The sequence below is a fragment of the Alternaria triticimaculans genome (assembly GCF_023758025.1).
Source record: "Alternaria triticimaculans strain BMP 0046 chromosome Unknown scaffold_2, whole genome shotgun sequence".
Classification (NCBI taxonomy): Eukaryota; Fungi; Ascomycota; class Dothideomycetes; order Pleosporales; family Pleosporaceae; genus Alternaria; species Alternaria triticimaculans.
Window position 1 is genome coordinate 1,095,795 of NW_026055959.1, and position 18,420 is coordinate 1,114,214.

The following is an 18,420-nucleotide window of genomic DNA, read 5'->3' on the forward strand; positions in this document are numbered from 1 at the left end:
TCTCAAAGTCCAAGTTATAAGTCGATGATCACGTCGAGAGCCCGCTCATTCCACCGCCAGTGGCTGGGTGGAGGTGCGGTGGAGGAGTGACTTTCGCCGCTTCACTTTCACCAGTACACGCTCATTCACTACAAAATGTCGCTTTCCTATCTGGGTCTCGAGCGAGCCGCAACGGGCAATGCGGCAATTCATAGCCCGTCGCAGTCACCCGCGCGTACTCCATTCCAAACACTCCACCCCGCGATACTAATTATCAGCACGCGACGCCCCTCAGAAGCGGAGCTATCTACGTTCCAGCGAGCATGATTTCTGAATCTCCTATACACCTGAATGAGCGCCCTACTGTCGCAGACTCTAGCGAGCATGGCAATGCTCAGCGACTCGATAAACGGAAGATTCCACATGATCGCGGCCCAGACGAGCCTCCTCCCCCCAAACGCTTGCGCCCGACTCTCGATATAACCCGACTACGATCTCTCAAGAAAGTGTTCTGGGCTCTACCCGAAGAGTTGATGGAGTTGGTCTGCCAATATGTAAGGTCGGGACAAGTCACGTATAAGATCAATCTAACACTTTACAGCTCTCTCAGCACGACTTTTATAACCTCCTACTGCTATCGACTCGATCCGGATACAAAGGTGCGACTCGGAAACTACAGCGCATTTTCGTCAGATATGCTGAGCTGTGTATGTCGAAAAAGAGCGCGCAGTGCCTGAACAACACCTCCTCGCTACTCACGCATCCACATAACTTCCGCGCCATCACCTTCGACATACCTCCACGATATGAATTGTTCATGGCTACCGTGCTCCCGAACTTCAAGCACACCCCGGTCAGGGCGATAATGTTTAGGCCCAACAGCATGGTGGTCGAATCGGTCTTAAACCAGATGCTGTTAACTTATCAGCATCTACCAAAGGCCGAACTTCTCATGATACCAAGTCACGACTTTGGAGACCTGACTCGAATCCAAGGCACGCACGGCTTCATGCGGCGCCTCTGGACATTCATAGATCCACGGAACAAGGACCAGCGCAACTGGATCAGATCTCACAACGCATCGGTCACGCGTCACACACTAATCGGACCACATGTACGGGCGCCCCCAGGAAAGTATCTATCTGGCAATGCACCTCCGCAGATCCGAGAGCTTACCGGTCACTTTGGCATGTGCATCCGACTCATTCGAATTGCACCCAGCACGCGTTTCGATGATCTCAAAGACCGACCGCTCGACTTGATATGCGCCCCATATGCGCCGGCGGATATCGTTCGTGGGATGATCGACAGTAAGCGGCAATACCGCGTCCATTCAGTATCGATCGTCAACGACAACTATAAAGACAACACTTTGATGGACAATGTGCTGGTTCGACTTTTCGAACAAATGCCCAACGGTATCATACTGGAAGAACTTCGAGTGGCCGAAGTCAATCTCCTTCTCAAGACGGGTTACATTCCACAACATGCCTATCTAGTCAACAAGATCGGTCTCTTACGCCTGTACAACTGCCCAGGATTAAGCCAATTCACAAGCGTCGATGCCTTCAGAAACTCTGATCTACACACGTTCATCTACCTATGGGATTACCCAAAGCTGAACCCAGAAGTACGGGATGGAGTCTTTCGCAATGTGACAAGACATTGCAGCAAATTGGAGCACTTCTGCTTCCACGCGCGAAGAGACATCTCGGACGAGCAAGTCAAAACTGCGCTCAGCGCTCCTGATGCCAATGGCCAAACAAAGCCTGTATCGCGAAAAGAGCGAAAGAAGGCAAGACAAAGCGAGGTGTATGGCATCGGGCACCTACTGCGCAAGTTGCCTCCGATTTTGAAGACACTTTCCCTGCGCATTGGAGAGAGGTCAGAAGTTCCTGACCAGGAACTACAACTTCTGGGTCAGTACTTCCCAGATCTAAGACACGTCGGCATTCCTTGCCCAGTGCTCTGGGATGCGATTGAAGTAGGTCACTTGAGTGACGATATGTGGAGAGATGTTGGCGAACAAGCAACAATTCTCTCCACTATCTATGGACTCGAATACCTACATTTGTTTGTCGCAAACCTGGGAACAGAGCCTAGGATGGGCACCAAGGCCATCAGCACGGCACTCCAGCGTGTTGCGTACGAAGTCCTCGCTATCGTCTCAAGTGAGTGTAGAGGACTCAAGTATCTCTCTATCACAGTAAGGGACTTCGTCGAGCACGCTGGAGGTAAGTCGGAGCCTGTGGCTGTGCACCTGAAGGTCAACAGGGATGACTCAAAGCAGTCGGAGCTTGTGTGGGCGAAGGAGCTGGGCGTCGACATGGAGCTGTATGGTGACACAAAGGAGTGTACATACGAGGGCATCGTGGATACGAAGACGGCGCGGTGGGCGAGGCCGAAGTACTGAAGGTCATGTAAGCGGCAGTTGGATGTTTGTCGTAATAGTTATAACCCTCGAAGCGACATGTATTCGCCAAGAAGATGTATGCCATCACAGTGGAGTCATCGTAATGACACGTATCCGTCAGCTCAGCACGGAAATTATAAATTGTCGACACATCTTCCATTAGTTCTATTCACTTCACCCCCACTATCACAGCTTCGTTCATCACACACACACCCCTCCTCATCCCACTACCGAAAAGACCAAGAACCATCAAACAAATACACACCTGGTATCAAGCGCAAAAGACACGTGTATATTCCCCATGGAAAACAAAGAAAGACACACACTCCATCCATATGCATGAAGACCAGTATTGACAAGGAAAGTAAGAAACACAACAGCGTGATTACAAAGTGAAAAATTGTATGTGGGTAAAGTGGAAGTGGTATCGCAGAGGCCTTCTTGAAACACCGCCCGTGTAAATCCCATGAACAAACGCCACGCTTGCTCGCAGTATGAAAACGCAAAATCGATGGTGGTGACAATATGCAGTGCGCAACAGAGGCAGTAGCGGCGTGTTGTGAGTTGCTGTGTTGCGCTTGCCGTTTCGGTCCATGTCCCTCTCTTCTCTTTCCTTACTCGTGGCCTAGTACCTCAGCTTACCCAGTAAACTGAAGCAGTAAGCACACTCCCTCTCACTCTTCATTTGCACCATGAAGACCCTCGCTCTTGCGCCCAAGACACCACCCGTCTTGCCGACGCCGCCGACCTGACCGTCTTCATTCAAGTGGTCTTCCCATACACTGACAGCAATACCACTGCGTGCGACGCGCTCGAAGCACGTCTCTGACAAAGTGACGTCAAGTAGTATTTCGCCGTGTTTCTTGCCTGTAAGAAGAATGCGTCGCTCCTGGGTATGATCTCTGGTACCAGGTGCGCGCTGTCGTGGGTTCGTAGGCGAGGATGGCACGCTTGGGTTGGGTGAGGGCAGCATTATTGTTAAGCGTGCGCTGCCCATGTCGCGCCATTTCTTGAGTGACTCTCGCTCGTAAAGCCTGCACTTGGTGTTCGTAATTCCAGCTGGTGCACCGGGCGCGCGTACAATGTCGCCGGTAGGTGTAGATGCGCCTGAGCCGCGTGGGGAGTTGGAACCGCTGTCGAATGAGGAGCCAGTACTGCGGGATCCGAGTGTTGAGTTGCGGATGCTAAAGACGCCGCTCTTTCCGAACGAGAATCGGCCTAATGCAGAGCGGAGAGCAGAGTTCATGGTTCCAACAGAAGACTCGGTCGCTGCGGAGATAGAGGCAGCGCGTGTGCTTGACTTGCGGTAGCTGCTTCTCCTACCTAGCGTACCTCCGAGCCAGCCAGAAGACTCAGCGCTTGTCCTAGCCGCGTTCTGACGGTCCATCGCCTCGGCCCAGCTCGATTGTCCGTAGGGGCCGCGCGCGTTCTGGAGCGCGATGTAGGTGGGGTTGTTGATACGAGATTGGTTGATCATGGCGTATAGCTGGGCGCACTCTGCTGCATTGCGACTTCTCAACATAATGTTGTTGCCAGCTTTGATGCGCGACTCTGCGGTGGGTGGGGAGCGAATGGAGATATCAATGGCCGTTGATTTGCGCAACGGCACCAGAGGGGTAAGCTCAACCGCAATAAGGGGAGCACCCCCCTCGGGAGTGATGATCTCGTCGCCGTCGGCCAGGAAAGGCTTGGAGTGGTTGATTGTGATCTCGAAGACCTCGATCTTACCTGGCGTAACGACGATGCTACATTCGTCTGGGTGCAGACTGTCCCATCGGCCAGCATCGGACCAAGCGAAGATGGATGCGATGGTCTTGGAGGCTTTGCCGGAACCCTGCGGAACTGCTCTGTATGGAGTGTTCGACGCGGATTGTGATGGGGTGATAGTGCCGTTGGGGAGTGTGTAGATTGATGCAGGAGGTGAGACTTTGGGAAACTTCTTGGTCTCCTCCTCTACCTTCTCAACCTTCTCTGATGAAGCGGGACGACTGGATTCCCTACCGGTGGTGTATGAGCGTCCATGATACCCGCGTGGCCCAAGGTATCCGATCGGCATAAGTGGCATGGGAACGTCATCATCTAACTCGTCTTCTGACGACTCCGAGGTGAGGCTTTCTTCATCTTCATCGTCCACCTCATCCTCGGAAGCAGTGTCCTCCTCGCTCTCGCTTGACTCCTCTGTGCAGGTAGATGGCTCATACTCATGCTTCAAGGGTGACGATGAACGGCGTTTGTTCTTGAAACCAGGTAACGTAGGAGTGAATACTGGTGTTTTACTTCCCTTGAGTGTCACAGGGGTTGCTGGACTGGGCGATCGATGCGGCGGTGTTGGAGGCGGCTCTTCGACCTCTGCTTTGGGCTCTACGATATCATCGACAGCTATGTCGTGTTTCTTTCCTTGCAGCTTCGATGGCGCGGAGGCTGAGATTTCTCGGAGATTATCATCGTCATCTTCCTGATCCTGCGTTGGCGTAGAGGGCCGGCTTGATTTCCTTTGTCTTGGGATGCTCGGTAATTCTAGCGAGGGGACGGATGAGACTCGTCTGTGTGCCTGTGGACGTTGCGGCGAGGGAGGCGAGCCGGGTGGTGAGATCTCGGAATCCATGGTGGTAGTATTATTGTCTTCTTCGGAGCTGTACGATTCTTCAGAGTCGTCGGAATCACCGACTTGCGAAGATGGCATCCAAACACTGTAACTCTTTTGGGGTCGCTTCTTAGTGGATTTCCGGCGTGGCTTAGACTCTGGTATTGGCGTCTGAATTTTGTCTGGTTCTACCGGATCTTCGAGAGTGATCTGACGGGACGGCCGTGCTGAATGTGGAGAAAGGGTAGGGTTCTTAGACAGCCTCTTCGCCCTTGTCCGCTTCAGACTCGAAGGCGATCCAGTGCCCTCATTTCGCACCGCCTCATCAAGACCACGTGGTGTTCGATCAGGATCATTGAGCAGTTGGTATGCCGTCTGCATGGCATCTGTGGGTGTGTGGGATTCTGAATCGTCTATTTTGCCAAAGACAAAGTCATCGTGACTGGGCGGAGTTACAGGCGAAATCGTGCGGGATTGGTTGCGTCTATCAGGTGTGTCATAGTGCCATACTTTTGATACTTCAGTATGTTGCTCGCCAATAGGTATGTCAATTTCATGTGGGCTTGGTGTCCTGCTCTTCTGCGGGGGTGTCGATTCAGTTGCAGCTGAGAGTAGAGACGAGGATCCATGGCTGCTTGTCGGCCTGTATGTGGTGGGTGTGGCCTGGTTCTTCCTGACTTCAGAGATTTGAGGTGGGATGGGGTTGAGACCGAGCATCTGCACCCACTCAAAGCCAGCTTGCTCATCATCGGATATCAAAGACATGATCTCACTCCACTCTGATCCATCGTTTTGTTTTCCACGGATCATGACGATTATCTCGCCCTTTAGATCGCCATTCCGTGCTGATGCATTGCTGAGGTGGACAGGTGGGAGGAGCAACCATCGCCCTGTAGGATCGACTTCGCAGAAGAGGAGGTCGCCGCCGACTCCCGTACCTGGTGCGTTGTCACGGAGTAAGATCTCAACGCGACAACTCATTTCTTGACCACTCGAGTGGAACAGATGTAGATCGAAGTGGTCTCTAGCTCGTACGCAACGCGTGGAATCAACCCGAACGCCGGCAAGAGGGGCGAGACTTCGGGGATCGCGTGCGCGAGTGGGATCAACGCTAGCCGCGGCTTCGTCTTCGAGGCGGGCTTGTTCGTCGTTCGACCGCTTGCGTGCTGTCGTAACTAGGTCTTGGAAAATCTTCGAGATTTGCTCGACGCGCTCGGAAGGTTTCACATGATTGATGCCCTTGATTGATGTCAGCATTTGCAGCAGCATGGACAACTCAGTTCAACATACCTTCAAACTCTTCGACAGATACTTGAGTCGAACCAGTGGGCGTTTGAGCATATAGGCGACGTCGACACGCTCGCCATCGCTGTTGACTACATATCCCTCAGCGTTTCGCGGCATCCCTTCGTCCCATGGGGCACCGTCATCTGGCCCATTGACGACCTTTGCGGGCTTGAACGGATCGTCATCTGCCGGCGCAAGACTGATTACGACGTCTTGGAAGCCGAGGCGCCACGCAGCGATGTAGTCAGAGTACACTCGTTGTGCACTCTGAGCCCAGGAAACAAGTGCATCGGAGTCCTCCCTGGGTACGCGCTTATGCAGGTTCTTAAGTCGCTCTAAGCAGACACCCATGTCGACGATTGGCTTAGTAACTTCACTAGGATCGGACTTGGAGGAGCGAGAGAACAGGCCAGCAGCGATAGCGGACTCGGACTTGGAGAGAACGCAGCTAAGAAGGACAGGGATGACACCATCAACCAGTGTGCGGAGCTCTCTCATATATTTGGCTTCGTCAGAGGAGAGCTCTTTCATGATGTCGTCGACAGTGGCAGTGGCAAGGCGGCTCCTGTTGGTACGGATACTTCTGGCAGAGACGATGCTCTTCGAGCTTGCCTTGGGCATGGAAAGCACTGAGATAAGATCCTCATGTCTGGCAAGCTTCCTCCGCCGGGTACTCTGGCGACTGATAATGGTCGAAGTTTCCGGGTTCAAGTACGAGCCTACTTCTGATGCAGGCGCTCCGGGACCAGTGCCTGCTTCCTCGGAGATGGTCGTGATTGTGTCAGAAGCTGGTACCTGCGAGGATCGCGCTGACTGCGAAGCAATGGTTGAAAGGCGCTTGCCAGTGGAAGGGAACATACGCGGTCCTAGAAGTTGTCGCGGTCGCAGAGGCTTAGGCATGGCGTCAAGTACAGGCGCATCAGCAAACGAAGAAGGGGCGGACGAAGCAGTGTCCAAGTCGGTAATATCATCCTTGGGTATGTCGTCTATCGAAGTGGTCTCGCGGAGAGGAGAGGACATAGATCGGCCTTTGGTGGGAGAATACTGGCCGCGCTTTGCACCGCGGCGCTTTAGCGAGGGCGTTGGAGTGACGGACACTTCACTTTCCTGGTCTTGAGTTGTCGTCTCTGTCGTAGTATCCGAGACGACAGTAGATGGGGTCTCGTCGATATCCTGGGTATTGATGGTCATCTCGCGGCTCGACCGTCTTCTGCGCCGTCTGCTACCGCTACCACTGCTACGGCGGCTCTCGGCAGGCTCGTCCCTTGTCGCATCAGTGGACGCGCTGACGTCTGATTTTTCGGCCTTGTAGGGCAGATCGACAGACGAGACTGACTCTTTCGATTTTCTCCTCCTTGGTGACCTCTTGCGTGGCTCATCTTGTGTCGTCCTGGTGGAGGTAGTGACCTCTGAGGCAGTGACTTCGGAAGCATCGACGGTAGCGGGTAGGTCGAGGGAGGATACGGATTCTTTGGACTTCCGCCTGCGGCGCGAGCGCGTCTTCTTGACTGGGATCTCTTGTGTGGCATCGGTGGATGCTGTGACGTCTGATTTGCCGGCCTTGGAGGCGGACTCTGGGCTCGACACAGAGTCCTTGGACTTGCGTCTGCGTCGGGGTTTCGACTCTGCCAGAGGGTCGGGCGTGCTGCTGAGCCAGGCTTCTAAACGGCTTCCCGTGGCCTTGGTGGGAGTGGTCGTCTCTGGGGCTGCTGGAATGATCAAGGGTGTTGCAGCTTCTTCCTGGGTCCTTGGGTAGGACCTGCGACTCTTCTTCCGCGAAGGCTTTGGCGCGGGCTTGGTGCTCTCGTCCTCTGTGCGAGCACCGTTGCTTCTTGGTCGACGCCGGCGCCGTCTCTCTCGCAACTCGTCGTCCCGGGGTGACGTGATGCGGCTCTCGTTGAGCGATGGGGCAGAGCTCTCTGCGTACTCGACTGTGACCATATTGTGGGGGTCGTCGCTCTGTACTGAGCCCGAGCGGCGTCCTGGGGGCCGAGTCCATGGCGTGAAGGGCATAAGATCCTCTGCCGACATGGATGCGCGGGGTGATGTGCGCGCGCGCCGTCTGCTACGCCGCATCCTCACCATCTCCGTCTTCTCTTTCTCGGGCTGGGGCGAAGTAGGATCGGATGGCGTCTCATCGCTCTTGGCGGTCTTTCCACTTCCAGCCCCACTGCTCGCCGGGCGTTGTTCGTTCTCTGAGCTCGACGGTTTCGATGGTCTGCGTGGCTTCGGCGGGGCTTTCTTCTGTCCTGTGCTCTTGCCTATGTACTCCGCGAGGGGCAGGAGGGGGTTTGACTGGGGTGTGACGGGGGCTATGGGCTTGAGCTCAGGGCTGGCGGGCTTCTTGGGGATGATCCTCGAGGGGCGCACCCAGGCGTTGGGGATCGTCTTGGGCTGTGGGCGGCCGGCGGCTTCTTTGGGTGGTGACATTTTGGCGCGCCAGTGCGAGTCGCTGATGACGCGCTTCTTAGGCGCTGTCGCCGTGAGCAGGTCCTCGTCGAGTTCATTGTGGGGGACAGGCGTCTTCTTCGCGCTGCCCGGGCGCTCTGGGCTGGCGCCGACCGACTTTCCGCGCTCATGTGTGGGTTTCCAGTTGGGCTTGTCGTCGTGCGCTTTCGACTTGGGCGTGGTCGCGGGCTTGGGCGAGGCGGCGGGCTTGGTGGACGTCTCTGAGGCGGATGCGCCGGCGCCTTCCTTGCTCGCGGCGTCGGGGTCGACCTCCTGCTGCCAGCGCTTTATCTTGTCGCGCACGTTGGCGGGCTTGTTGATGCCAATGGCCTTGGCAAAGTCCTTGCCGTCCATGGCTGCTTGTTTGTCCGTCGCGCCCATCTTCTTGCCCGGCGTGCCATTTCTCTGCTGTCCAGCCGTGTTGTCGGGGTCACTGGGCCGGGGGGAAGCGGGCATCGAGTCCCAGTGTCATTGGAGCTGCGGGCAGGCGTCACGGGGACGGGGCGGCTTGCGACGGGCGGGTGCGAGTGTTGTGGTGTTTTGCGTGGGCGTGGCTGACGGGCCGTTTCCAGAGCTACGCCGGAGCTGCCTCTGTGCGGGCGGCTGCGGGATCAACGATTTCGACAGCGAGTGTATAGGTGAGTGTGGTGAGAGCTGTCACCCCATAAGAGGGGAACGTTGAATGTAGCGCAGGGCGAGCGAACTGCTAGAGGGACGGTGTGATGTTTGATGACCCAATAATGGCTGCGGCCCGCCAGTAAAACCGGACTGGCCAAGTCTGCCCGCACGTTCCAGTGTCGCCGACAAGCAATACGATAAGCCCATGAGCTTGTGCGGGATCAGCATAAACTTGCCATGCAGCGCCGGCATCTAGACACGCTCGAGTCCGAGTCCTTCCAGCCTCTTGTTTACACGGCGGCTGAGACATTCCCAGGTTGCTATCTCGCAGCCCAGTCACGTTGGGCTATCCCGCGGGAACATCCATGAGAGACAGGCTCGCATACGGAACAGTGCACCACGTCGACCCACGATTCGATCAACAAACCCATGCTGCAGCTTTGCTGGCATTACTGGCATTACGACTACATCGAAGATGCGCGCAACAATGTGCGATGATATGCTCCGCGGCCTGTGATCTAACCCCGCCATCTTATTCAACAGACATCCTTGATGGTACGATGCATGGAAAACGGCAACAACAGGTTTTGTATTTGCCCGCTGCCGAGTGCTTGGAGGCTATCGTACCACTCAGTGCGCTTGTTGCGGAGATTTTAATGTGGGATTATCTCATGGTTTATTTTAGCCTCCTATGTCTGCTTGTTCTGACCGCAGACGGCCGCCTTGGTAAACGCCAAGACAACGTGTCTACCATACCACCTCTCAACCTTGTAGGGCCAATCTTTCAACCTCCAAACTTGCTCTCACAAAGGCCAACGACCCAAGAGGACTGTTGTAAACAATCGGTTGTCCCACATAATACTGACATATCTCGTTAGCATTGACACACTCTGCTGAACCCTTCCATTACTCACCTCATAGCTAGCCGTCGAGTTCAGACTGCATACCCCGACCGTGCCGTTCCAGCCTAGCGTCCCGTTCCCATTATGGACGACAAATGTATCGGCGATATACTCGTACGCTTTCTTCGCCACATCCACATACGCGCTTTGGCCGCCGCTGTATGAAGCGGTGCCATTCCATGCTGCATCCGTGGATAGAGCCCCCAATCTTACACCCTTGAGCAAAGAGTACACAAACATACTGCTCGCACTACTCTCCAAGTAGTTGCCTTCTTCGCCAGGTCGATCCATTAACTGCCACCACGCCCCAGTCTTTCCATCTGCGGCTGCCACGATAGCGGGCATGAGTTGTTGGAACCGAGATCCGATGTACTGGCGTGCGTGGCTTGCATTCGCGGGGAGCAATTCGAGCGTATCGATGAGTGCCATACAGTACCATCCCAGACTGCGTCCCCACACGTGCGGGCTGGCGCCTGTAGCGCTGTTGGCCCAGACTGCTGTGTGGCTGGCATCGTAACCGTGTACTAGGAGACCGGTTTCTTGCGAGTAGCAGCGCTGCCATAGCAGATCGAGTTGGAAGACCATGTCTTCTAGCGTATCTTCAGTCATGGCAGAGTTACCAACATCGTTTGTGTATGCGGCGAGGAACGGAGTCAGACTAAACATGCCATCCAGGTAACTCCAGTACGGGTAGACATAGTACCATAACCCGCCTTGGTCATTTCTAGGCTGCAAATCCACACTCTTTCTCAATGCTTCGAATGCTGTTTTGTAATTTTCATCCCCGGTTTCCTGCCATAATCGTAGTAGACCGTTTCCGCTGCTCAGACGGTCCAATGGGTATTTCGTGTCGCGCGTTGCGTTGGAGACGACAGGTACCACAGAGTCGGCGCTCTTAGTAATGTAGGCCTTAAGTGCTGGGGCCAAGGAACTGTTTGCATAAGTGGAGAGGATCTCGTGGAACGTCTTCTGCGTAAATCCAGCCTGCAATAGGGCAGAGGAGTCGGTCTGGCTGATCAGGATACCCTGGCTCCGGGAGATGATCGACTGGGCCATCTGAATGGAGATGGGAGGAGACGCATGATTTACGGCGTTGGGAAGAGCTGTCGCCGATAGGGCAAAAAGACACCAGTGTGCGAGGGAAGTAGTCGACAGATACATGGTTGTTTGTGTCAAGAGTTCTAGCCCACGTAAAGATGCCGGGAACTTCTCCAAGTGCTTATGTACTGCTCGGCCTGTTTGTGATGGGCGGCAAGGATCGAGCTTACGACGCGAAAAATGCCGACAATAGGGTTTACACTAACATGGGTGATCGGCAATCCCGGCGTTACTTGCTAAGTTTCCGGGAACATACGTTAAAGGAGTTCTGAAGCTGCATCTACTTGCCATAATCTTCTATTAGCATTATCCGAGTCTATCGATCTAGGGCGTCCTGTCCAAGCCACGCCTTCAAAACTAGGGTATCAAGTACCGTGTCTGTATCCAAAATGCTTTTTCAAACCATCCCAACAATCAACCCGTAAAAACGATGTCCTTGGCCAAGTCACTCCTCCACTCCAGCGGTATTGGTGTCCTCCCCAGAGGCACTGCTTGTATGCGTCTGATGCATGGAACATCCTTCTAGTTGCGCTTCTTGCCGATCTTCTCAACGAGCTTTGCCGCGTCGTTGACAGCCGCAAACGCGCTCCAAGTGGCCATGACACTCTGGTACATGAGGTATCCTGGGATGACAATCCAGAAAGCGTTCATGAGGACAAAGTAACCCCAGTAGTAGAACTGCTCAGGACGCGAGTACGACAGGTTGAGGATGTAGTGGTCGAAAAGCGAGGTAGCATAGTACAGTACGTCGCCGTAGAACTGGCCGAGCGAGACGATGAGTTGGGCCGAGTAGCGGAGCGGGTGGTCGATGGCGATGAGGTAGGCGCAGAGGAAGGAACCGGGGCCCCAGAATACCTGCGAGAATGTTGATTAGTTGCTGTCCTTCTTCGAGAGAAGCCCAAACAAGACGTATACGTACAGCGGTGACGGTCTCCATGCACAAAACGAAGGCGTCCTGGGTCAGGTAACGCGAGTCGCTGAGCGCGTACTCCTTCCACAGCTGGCCAAAGAGGTCGTTCAGTCCGCCCATATTCCTAAAGTTGTAGGCGAAGTAGCCCTCGAAGAACGAGTGGATGCAGCCGCACAGCACAAACCACATGATGGTGGAGAGGTCGCCGGTGCTGGCATTGGGGCGCAGGCGCTTGACCATCACGTACGTGACACTGAAGATGGCGACGCAGCCGGCAGCGAACATGAGCAGCAGGTCCAGCGTGCCCAGCTCGTTGGCCAGATAGCCCACAATCTCCTTCTCAATGGGGTAGTAAGGGTGCTGGCCCGGGGGCAGCGAGAAGTTGCCGGCTGCCATAGCGAAGGATGCGAGTATCGAATTAGACAAAAAATGTAATGGAAGTGGTGCAGAGGTAGAGAAGGGAAAGGAGTACAAGAGCGAGTGCGGTGTCTATGGGCGGGCTACTAGCAATGGGGGCACGGCGTGCGTCGTGGTGCCAGATGGCAGGCCGAGTGGGAAAATATTCCGGGGCAGGAGACGCCATCCAATTGGGACTGCGCTTGCGGCGCGCCCTGGCTGTCAGCGGCAGGGATAAGAAGCGCGACCGCGACTCCCCGTCGTGTCAGATGTCAGCAACTAGAGTCAGGCCGAACACGTAGACATGTGACCGTTCTGAAGTACTCCGTCGGCTGTACCGATGCCTTCGTAGTCGTTGTCTGAGGCTGTTCGTGGCTCTTCGAGACTGAGCCCTTGTCGCATTCTCCCGGTACGCCAGGTACGGTACGCTCATTTCCCTAGCGCAAAGAGGCGTCCTGCCGTCTCGGATAGGCACTCCAGCCTGCACCATGCGCGCTCGAGCTCTCGTCTCTGGATAACAAGACCTTTCAAAGCAGAGGCTGTCCGTTGCGATAAGTCGTGTTGAAGCCGGAAGTGGCGCGAAAGAGCAGCAAAGATGAACATGGCTAAGCGCACGTATGCCCCAAGGTGCGTAAGGCGAGTAATGAGTAGGAGGTTCGGTAGAACGTACAGCGACAGGCATTGCTTTAGCCTAGCTTTATCTGCTCGCGCATCCACGGCGCTGCGAAAGCGAGTTGACCACCTGGGCAGCCCTGGAGGTGTCGACGTCCCCGGGCCCCTACCCCTCAAGCTAGTGCCAATCTAGTATACCTCGGCTCCTACCCGCGCGTCCTCTATGTCCGCGATATCACAGCGTCACTCCTCAACTGTCGCATACATCACAATGTCGCAAGGAGGCTCATCTGCAGACAAAGATTGGCGGTCCGTATCGAGGCGGAAGAAAGCAGAACAGAACGAGCGCATACCAAAAGAATGGAAGTTGAATGTCTTACCAGGAGCCGACGTAAAGAGCTACATCGATATACCACGCAAGTCAGGGCTATTGACAGAAGAGGAGCTGGAGATCACCGGACGATATGATGCTGTGGCACTGGCCGAAGCAATCAGAGGGAAGAAACTCAAATGCGTCGATGTGACACGGGCTTTCTGTAAAGTAAGCCGTCCCAAATTGGAGCAGACCTCTTGGTAGCGGCTGATGAACTAACATTATGGCAGAGAGCAGCAATTGCCCACCAAGTCACCAATTGCCTCACAGAAATCTTCTTTGATGACGCGCTGAAGAGAGCCCAGGAGCTTGACGCCCATCTGGCATCAGGAAAAGCACCCCTTGGGCCACTCCACGGCGTTCCCATCTCACTGAAAGACACCTTCAGGGTCCGAGGTTATGATGCATCGATCGGCCTTGCAGCTCTCTGCTTCAAGCCGGCACAAGAGAACTCGATCCTAGTCGATTGCTTACTCAACGCCGGTGCAGTTCTCTATTGCAAGACCAACGTACCTCAAACGCTCATGGCACTCGACTCCCACAACAACGTCTTCGGGCGAACTATTAATCCGCTCAACACTGCTGTGACTGCTGGTGGAAGCTCAGGCGGAGAGGGCGCTCTCATCGCGATGCGCGGCTCAATCTTGGGTGTAGGCACAGATGTGGGCGGCAGCATCAGGATCCCGGCCATGTGCGATGGTATGTTCGGTATCAAACCCAGCTGGGAACGTATCCCATACGCGGGTCAAGAGGGCGGCATGCTTCCTGGAGCAACAAAAGTTGGTATCCCAGCGAGTGCAGGGCCGCTCGCACACACCATGCGCGACATCGAACTCTTCTTCAGCGCAGTCGCATCCCAGCAGCCGTGGAATATGGATCCAGATATCATACCATCGCCATGGAATTCTCTGTCAACTACGCGAAAGAAGCTACGGATCGGCATCGTCCGGCGAGATGGAGTCATTGAGCCACATCCACCAATCTCCAGCATCTTAGATGAAGTCAAAGCTAAACTGCAAAAGTCTGGTATCGAGACAGTGGACATGGACATCACCCCTCTCTTTTCTCAATGTCAATCCCTCGCCAATGCGCTATTCGGTGTTGAAGGTGGCAACGCCATGTTTGACTTACTGGAATCATTCAACGAGCCACTTTCGCCATGGCTATCCACTCGACTCAAACGCAAGAAGCCGATGGATCTTCCCAAAGTTCAGCAATTTCATGGCAAGCGCGAGAAGCTGCGAAAAGAGTTTTTGAGCATCTGGAAAGATGCGCATGGCGAGATCGATGCCTTCATCTGTCCAGTCGCGCCACACCCTGTACCGCCCATTGACCGGTACAACGGCGTCAGCTACACGAGTTCGTTTGTACTATTAGACTACCCTGCCGGTACTGTGCCAGTAAGGTCATTTGAAGAGGCGGATATGAAGGGCGAGATGGCGAGCACGGAGCCATTGGGAAGTTGGGACAAAGCAAACAGGGAGCTTTGTAAGTATTACTATTTTCCTCGACTCGCTGGAACCACCGAAGCGCTCATATACTAACACGAACTCCAGGGACCAACGTTGACCGTTCGATCTATCTCGGCACGCCGCTGTGTGTACAAGTCGTCGCACCCAGATTACAAGAAGAGAAGCTGGTGCAGACCATGTGTGCCATCGACGACGCTTTGAAGGGCTCAAACACTCTCAGCGCGAAGCTGTAGACCAAGGGTCAAAATGCCTGTACGGTGCACTGTCCACCATATATCCCTCTGTACCTCCATCCTTTGAGTCGTTCTCATCAGCTGGCGGCAGCTCAAGTCCCGTCTTCTTTCTCACCATCTCGTCCCAGTCGCCTCGTACAAAGTGACCAAATGCTTCCATGTTCCTTCCTAGCTTTTTCTCGGAGATGCGTTCGACCTTGTTGGTGTATGATAGTACCCGGAAATGGCAAGTGTCGCGGGTAAACGTCGCTGTGCGAAATGCCACGGTGAAGCATTTGACGTGAGTCAATATCCACTTGTTCAGTAACATCTCCAGAGCGCAGCGTGCTATGTCTTCGACTGGAGGTGGCAGATCGCCACCTTCATCGGGCTCGGTCGGCGGGCATGATAGGTGGAGATACTGGAGTAGTAGTAGGTCTCGTAGAACACCAAGATCCGATATCTCTTGACGGAACTGGTCGGGTGTAATGTCCTCGGTCAAGGCGGGGAATGGGATACCAAGGCTGGTGAGGTTGGTACATTGGGTAGCGATGAAAACGAGGTCTTTTGTGTGAAGTCGAAGGCTTGGGTCAGCTCCGAGATGTAGAGATGTCAATGAATGACCAATACTGGGGAGGATGGTGGCCAGGGGAAAGTGGCAGTAATCGGGCTGGTCAATCTTGCTAATGCTGCCTTCCCAGAAGCTTGGTGTGATGGTACTCTCGATGATCGGATTGGCCTTGTCGTAGATCAGGCACAGGGTCTGCAAATCGCTGCAAGACTCTATGATGGTGCACAATGCCGTCTCTTCCTCCTGCTCGATCTCACGTTCCGACTCTTTGAAGATGAGAGATGTAAGGTCGACTGATGCGCTATGGCATTGATTCAAGAAGCTGCTGACCCCTGCGCAGTCGCGAATCTTGAGTGACGTCATGGCTTTGGCGAGGAAGTGTTTCTTGACGTCGATTTGCGCAAGATCGACGTGTGTGCCGCTGAGCTCCTCGAGACATTTCAGTCTGGTTCGCCAGCCAATACCCCTGATGATCTGGATCAACGGTACTGGGTCTCCATCGCGGCCGTTATCGATGACAATCGAAAGAATCTTGTTGCCTTTGCATTCTTTCAACAACCTCCTGCAATAATGAGCAGGGGCGTCGCGATTGACCAGGATTTCCACCTCTTTGCCATTTTCTTTTCGCATCCTGAACAGCATTACCGGACTTCCAGTTGTCTCGATAAGCTTTGGTATTCGGACCAATGGATCAAACTCACTCGAGTCCTTGGAGTCGCCTGCAGCTGCCTCATTGTGGAGTTCAATGTCCTCCAACTCCTCATCGTTTTTGGGATGAAAGAAATCCCATTTCTGGAGAAGATGGGGCAATGATCCCCAAAAGAGATTCCCACGCGACTTCTCACCATCGTACCATGTTGGTATACATATGGTATCGAGATTAGGAAGATACCGCTGCAGAAGCCTTAGACAGAGGGCTTCAGTCTGCGCAGTGACACGGCTCTCATTGGTGAAAGCGAGTGTGCGAAGCTCCGGTTTCGTCCCAGGAGTATCCAGTAGAGTGTTGAGGTTCTTCATGATTCTCAACGACCTTCGGCCTGCTTCAGGCGTAACGTGCACAAGTAGATCCCGGAACTTCGCGAGGCTTCCAGCTGACAAGCCTTCGAAACGATGCGCTGTGGCAGAATCTATGCGTAGATATGGCTTCTTATAGAGATATTCCTCAAAAAGGGCAACCTCGTCATCCCATCTATTGCGGAGTGCCACGCGAAGCCGACGGGAGATGGCGTATTGGGGCAACTATAGCAGCATACGTTAGCACATCATTACACAGAAAGAGTAGCAATGCCGTATCCTGATACACTTCAAGGATTATGACCTGCTCACAAGATCGCCGGCAAGATCGATGTAGTCGTCCAGGTGTATTGAGGCACAGCGATGGGAGATATGTATTACTTACGTAGTCGCAAACCATGCGTCGCAACTCCGGAGGGAGCGACTCCCAGAAGTACTTCTCCGCCTCGCTCACATCAGGTTGTGTAGTGGTTGCCATGCTGAGTGATTGTATGCTGCAATCGATACTGTGGTATAGTAGTAAAGAGGTAGAGATTGTACGGCGAGATTGGGGTGTGAATTGAATCGATCAGCTCCAGCTTCAAGAAGTCGACCGCCAAGGCCGACTTGCAAGCCAGAAACTCGTAGTGAGCGTGCATAATTGCGTCTTTGGTGAAAGTGAAAGTGAAAAACTGCGACATTGACAGCGCAAGTGGGAGAAGAGACGCGATCGGTCGCGCCATTCCACGGTGAATTACCTATTTTGTCAAGTGACTCAGAGATTCTCTATCTCTCGACACCAAACAGGCTTCTACTCTGGTCAAGTCACTAAGACTTCAGTCACTCTCAGTGAAGGGCTGGGCTGGGTAACTACGCACGGACTGACCGCCAGCTAGCGTTGCACTGGCTCTATATAAATCCGCCCTCCCCTCCCTCTCTCCCTTTCTCAACACCGAGATTTCGCAGCTCACTCAACTCAACTATAACAAGGCACCTTTACACACCGCTTCCATGCGTGCTCATCTCAAAAGATCCTTGTATGGCCTTCGGGCTAATCCTTGTGGTATCCGTTGCTGGTTTCCTGATATGTTCAGCACTGTCATTTTTTCCAGACATTACCCTGAGCGCGAGGCGGTCTTACACTTTAGTGTTCCGCACTCTAGCAAGCTCAGTACATCTGGTCCTGAGGAGCCTATATCAACACTTGCCGGGGGTGTTGACGAATTCATTACCTGGTCGGCGCGCATACAGAAGATAGGCTTGGATGCTGGCAGTGAGGAGATTAGTCTGAGCTGGCATTGGCAAGTCTGGGAAGTGTTCTTTTTCGTTGAGTTTTGCAGCTTGCTGCTGGCTTGAAGAAGGGGCGCAAACATTTGTAGTTTACATGTCTTACGGGGTGGGGCTCAGGAGTTTAACTCGGCGTCTTCATGTGACAAGGCAGAGGCCTTGGGAGGCGTGATGTCTCTTATGGGCCAATAGCGAATTCAAGTTGCGCGCTGCGCTTCTAGTCTCTACGGGCAATTGAAGTGAAAGCTGAGCATATGACGCAATT

The 18,420-nt window shown here is 54.0% G+C and overlaps 6 protein-coding genes across 6 annotated transcripts; 2 read left to right on the plus strand and 4 right to left on the minus strand.

The window, feature by feature from the left end:
• Window positions 1-512: 512 nt before the first annotated feature.
• Window positions 513-2,392, plus strand: J4E78_002047 (uncharacterized protein; the record flags this gene model as incomplete). The annotated part of the gene is made up of 2 exons (XM_049362697.1): window positions 513-521; window positions 581-2,392. 2 exons carry the CDS (start codon window positions 513-515, stop codon window positions 2,390-2,392), a joined length of 1,821 nt encoding a protein of 606 aa, XP_049225289.1.
• A 625-nt stretch (window positions 2,393-3,017) lies between these two features.
• Window positions 3,018-9,167, minus strand: J4E78_002048 (uncharacterized protein; the record flags this gene model as incomplete). The annotated part of the gene is made up of 2 exons (XM_049362698.1): window positions 3,018-6,215; window positions 6,267-9,167. 2 exons carry the CDS (start codon window positions 9,165-9,167, stop codon window positions 3,018-3,020), a joined length of 6,099 nt encoding a protein of 2,032 aa, XP_049225290.1.
• Window positions 9,168-10,250: 1,083 nt separating this feature from the next.
• Window positions 10,251-11,287, minus strand: J4E78_002049 (uncharacterized protein; the record flags this gene model as incomplete). Its single annotated transcript, XM_049362699.1, has 2 exons — window positions 10,251-10,296; window positions 10,374-11,287. 2 exons carry the CDS (start codon window positions 11,285-11,287, stop codon window positions 10,251-10,253), a joined length of 960 nt encoding a protein of 319 aa, XP_049225291.1.
• A 564-nt stretch (window positions 11,288-11,851) lies between these two features.
• On the minus strand, window positions 11,852-12,635 carry J4E78_002050 (uncharacterized protein; the record flags this gene model as incomplete). Its single annotated transcript, XM_049362700.1, has 2 exons — window positions 11,852-12,184; window positions 12,249-12,635. 2 exons carry the CDS (start codon window positions 12,633-12,635, stop codon window positions 11,852-11,854), a joined length of 720 nt encoding a protein of 239 aa, XP_049225292.1.
• Window positions 12,636-13,518: 883 nt separating this feature from the next.
• On the plus strand, window positions 13,519-15,048 carry J4E78_002051 (uncharacterized protein; the record flags this gene model as incomplete). Its single annotated transcript, XM_049362701.1, has 3 exons — window positions 13,519-13,788; window positions 13,851-14,979; window positions 15,026-15,048. 3 exons carry the CDS (start codon window positions 13,519-13,521, stop codon window positions 15,046-15,048), a joined length of 1,422 nt encoding a protein of 473 aa, XP_049225293.1.
• Window positions 15,049-15,308: 260 nt separating this feature from the next.
• Window positions 15,309-17,367, minus strand: J4E78_002052 (uncharacterized protein; the record flags this gene model as incomplete). Its single annotated transcript, XM_049362702.1, has 2 exons — window positions 15,309-17,114; window positions 17,275-17,367. 2 exons carry the CDS (start codon window positions 17,365-17,367, stop codon window positions 15,309-15,311), a joined length of 1,899 nt encoding a protein of 632 aa, XP_049225294.1.
• Window positions 17,368-18,420: the final 1,053 nt, after the last annotated feature.